This window comes from Mauremys mutica, chromosome 1 (assembly GCF_020497125.1).
Source record: "Mauremys mutica isolate MM-2020 ecotype Southern chromosome 1, ASM2049712v1, whole genome shotgun sequence".
Taxonomy (NCBI): domain Eukaryota; kingdom Metazoa; phylum Chordata; order Testudines; family Geoemydidae; genus Mauremys; species Mauremys mutica.
Window position 1 is genome coordinate 366,360,933 of NC_059072.1, and position 3,869 is coordinate 366,364,801.

A 3,869-nucleotide genomic window follows, 5' to 3' on the forward strand; every position below is an offset into this window, starting at 1 on the left:
TATACCTCTATAACTAGCAAAGTGATAAGAATACACCTACATTCTTAAAGTATAGGACTTTGCAGACAGGCCTGAATATCTATAACCTAACAGTGAGAATAAGGGTGGGTGACTTTTGCTGAGACCCTCAAGGGCAAGTGAGAAGGCTCCAGCTGCCTGCACATATGTAATGGCCATTGCCATTGATAATCTGAGACCCAGGATGGGAATACGACCAACTAACACTTTGTCTGGAAAGTGAGACAAAGACCAGGTGGAGGGGCAACCGGTGTGTCAGAGGTCTGATCACTGGAAGCTGGGCAGTCTTCTATGGGGGACTCTTCAGAGAGAGTCTAGGACATCTGGCCCGGGGTGCCCCTGGGACGTTCCCCTCTGCTGTTTTCTGGACCGGTGATCTGCTAGGTCACTCCACTCCTCGACTCTGGGAGCCAGCCTGACCCTGCTCTGCTGTGAGAACCCCCACTCCTGGGCTGGTCCTGCACAGCCTCTGCCATGCAAACTGCTGCTTGGATTGTGCAACCGAATGACACCAGCCAGCCTCTCCCATTTGATCAGCACTTTATTTTTATATAGTATTTTGTTTTTATTTTTGTTTCTTTCATAACTAATTCTGACCTTTATGCTGCTGCTTATAATCATTTCCAATCTATCGTCTGTAGTTAATACATTTGATTTATATTTTACCTAAAACATGTGTTTTGGTTCAAGTGCTTGGTAAATCTCAGCTCAGGTTAAAGAGGTTGCCATGTGTGCTCTCCACATCAAAGGAGGGGTGGCCTGGGTAATTGTGACATTCCCCTGGTGTTATCTGGGACTGGGGGACGGGCCTTGTGGAAAGAGGCAGGGCAGGGGGCAGGACCTTGGGGAATGGCGGGGGAGGGCAGGTGGCCCCTGGAGTCCAGTTACCAGCAATTACAAACATTGAAATCCTGTAAGGTAGTGAGCTCCCTCTGACACAGCACAGTAAGGCCAGGAAAGGATTTAATTCAATCAATGTCACTTTGACTTTCCAGTCAGTGATTCAGGGAAGAGGGCTCAGCACCATGTCACCAGCGAACTCTGCATGGAGCTCAGTCTCAGAGTAAGAGCACCTTGAGAAAACTTTAGGCCCCTTTATGTATAAAAAGCCGGAGCAGCCTGTCCTGGATCTGTTTGGTCCTAACTCCATAGATGATGGGGTTTAGCACAGGGGGAATCAAAATATATACATTGCCAATGAAAGCATAGAAATGCCCAGGCACATTCTGGCTAAACCGGTACATGAGGGAGAAGAAGACACCAGGGATGTAAAAGGCTAAAATAACAAAGAGGTGGGAGATGCAGGTCCCAAAAGTCTTGACTTGGGCATCCTTTGTGGGGAGGCTGAAGATGGCCCTGAGGATCTGGATATAGGACAGGGCGATAAAAAACATATCCAGACCATTCACACAGAATTGCGCAAAGAGGCCGTAGTAACTACTGAAGCGGGTGTCGGCGCAGGCCAGCTTCACCATGGCCATATGCATGCAGTATGGCTTGGGGATGATGTTGGTTGTGCAATATGGCCACTGGCTAGCCAGGATGGGAAAGGGCAGTACAACCGTGCCGCCACGCAGCACTACGGCCAGGACAATCTTGGCCACAACGGGGTTTGTCAGGATGGTGGAATATCTCAGGGGATGGCATATTGCCACGTAGCGATCCAAAGCCATGGCTACGAGGATCCCAGACTCCATCCCTAAGATGCAGTGAATGAAGTACATCTGGGTGAGGCAGGCACTGAAATCGATCTCCCTGGAATTGAACCAGAAGATGCTCAGCATTTTGGGCAGGATGGACGTAGACAGGACCAGGTCGGTGATGGCCAGCATGCAGAGGAAATAGTACATGGGCCCATGGAGGCTCGGCTCTGTCTTCACAATGAACAGGATGATGCAGTTCCCCAGGATGGCTATGGCGTACATGGTGCAGAAGGGGATGGAGATCCAGACATGTGCCACCTCCAGGCCAGGAACACCCAGCAGGATGAAGATGGAGGGGTTGGTGAAGTCGGTTGTGTTGGAATCTGACATGGAGAGGGAGAAGGTGTCCAACTCTAAGGTAGAACAGTGTCTCCTGCTCGTACCGTATGTTCTCCTGACTTCCTGTATGCACCCAGGGTCTAGGGTGATGGTTGCAGTACAAGTGCCTGGATGGAGAGACAATGTTAAAATATGAGACCCTACATGCACTCCTGGAGGCTGTTCTCATGGGTGAAGCCCATTGGTCGCATTTCACACACTGAAAAATGATATTTTCATTATTCAGATTAATGAATTATGAACACATGACCTTAGTAATACCAATTCCATATGTTATGGCCATCCCTGCCTCAATAATTCCAACACATCGTCGTGGGGGAACCTTTAATAGGCCCCAGCAGTAAATGTAAGTGTGGTTACTCACTATTCATCATTATTCCTTAGGCCTTGTCTACACTGCCAAGGTTTCTGCCAAAAAGGAGCTTTTGGCAAAGAAACAGAGGAGGTGTATACACTACAGAGCCACTTTTGATGACGGAACTCCACAGTTTCAGTGAAATAATAAAATCACCTTGACAAGAGTTGTAAGGCTTTTAACTCAAAAGGCTTGTCACTGAAGTGCCAGTGTAGAAACTTGTGCTTGATTTTATCTCTGTAATTGGCCTCCGGAAGGTGTCCCACATTACCTAACCTGACCGCTCTGGTCAACAATTTCAACTCCTCTGCCCTGCATTGAGGTAAACACTTTAGTCCCTCCCCCTTCAAAGGACTGGGAATTTTGAAACTCCCCTTCCTGCTTGCTCAGCATGCAGAGCTCACATCACATCTTCCCAGGTGGCCATGGTGGCTCCACACAGCAAATGCTCTCCTGCTTCAGCCACTGTGGAGCTGCTGAATCTGCTCAGTATTTGAGGAGAGGAGGCCGTGCAGTCCCAACCGTGCTTCAGCCATAGGAATGTCAATACGTACGGGCAGATTTAATGTAGCTTGTGGGAAAAGAGCTGTGATCAGGACACACTGCAGTGCACAGAAAATGTAAAGGAGCTGAGGCATGCGCACCAGGAGGATCACAAAAGGGAGGTTGTTAAGTATATTAAGAAAATAGAAATATTAGAAAAGGTATAGGCCTAGAAATAGAAATAGAAAGTAATAGAAAGCAATGCTAGAAAAGATTTAAGCCAATTCTTAGAGGTAGAAAGGAAACTTTTTAATATTCATAGAAGGTAGATGTGTTCAAGAAATCTTTTTGTTCTGCATTTGATAGAATCACCACAACAGATGATTAAATACTTTCCAGGCCAATAGCCGTCAAGGAGGATATTAAACAGCATCTACAGTAGAACCTTAGTGTTACAAACACCAGAGATACCAACTGACCGATCAACCATACACCTCAATCAAAACAAGAAATACACAATCAGGCAGCAGAAAGCCCCCCCTCCCCCTCCCCAAAAAAAAAGAAGAAGAAGAAGAGGCAAATACAGGAGAGTTCTGTGTTAAATATAACCTATTTTTAAAAAGGAAAGTTTTAAGAAAAGATTTGATGAAGTTAGGAAAGAATAGAAAAGCTGCTATGGGATTAGTTAAAAAAAAATGCCAGGAATAATTAATGCCATGCAACAAAAGGGTGTATGAAAAACAAGTCTTGTCGAATAAGCCCAATTTCATCCTTTAATGAGAGGACATGTTTGCTTGATCAAGGAAACTGCGCAGATGAAATAGACTTTGATTTCTCTGAGGCATTTGCATCAGTAGGGGAAAAAATTCAGATAAAAATATGAAGAGTCTACAATATCACTAGAGCACATGTCAAATGCACAAAAATCTGTCTAATTGATAGATCTCAGAAAGCCATTGTCAATGAGTCAT

At 45.8% G+C, this 3,869-nt stretch overlaps 1 protein-coding gene across 1 annotated transcript; it reads right to left on the minus strand.

The window, feature by feature from the left end:
• Positions 1-745: 745 nt before the first annotated feature.
• LOC123372689 (olfactory receptor 51E2-like) lies at positions 746-2,161 on the minus strand. Its single transcript, XM_045021046.1, has one exon. It carries the CDS (start codon positions 2,049-2,051, stop codon positions 1,104-1,106), a length of 948 nt encoding a protein of 315 aa, XP_044876981.1. The 5' UTR covers positions 2,052-2,161; the 3' UTR covers positions 746-1,103.
• Between the last annotated feature and the right edge of the window lie 1,708 nt (positions 2,162-3,869).

Excerpts from the sequence above, each read along its gene's own strand:
- LOC123372689 (XM_045021046.1), bottom strand. The coding sequence starts at position 2,051 with ATGTCAGATTCCAACACAACCGACTTCACCAACCCCTCCATCTTCATC.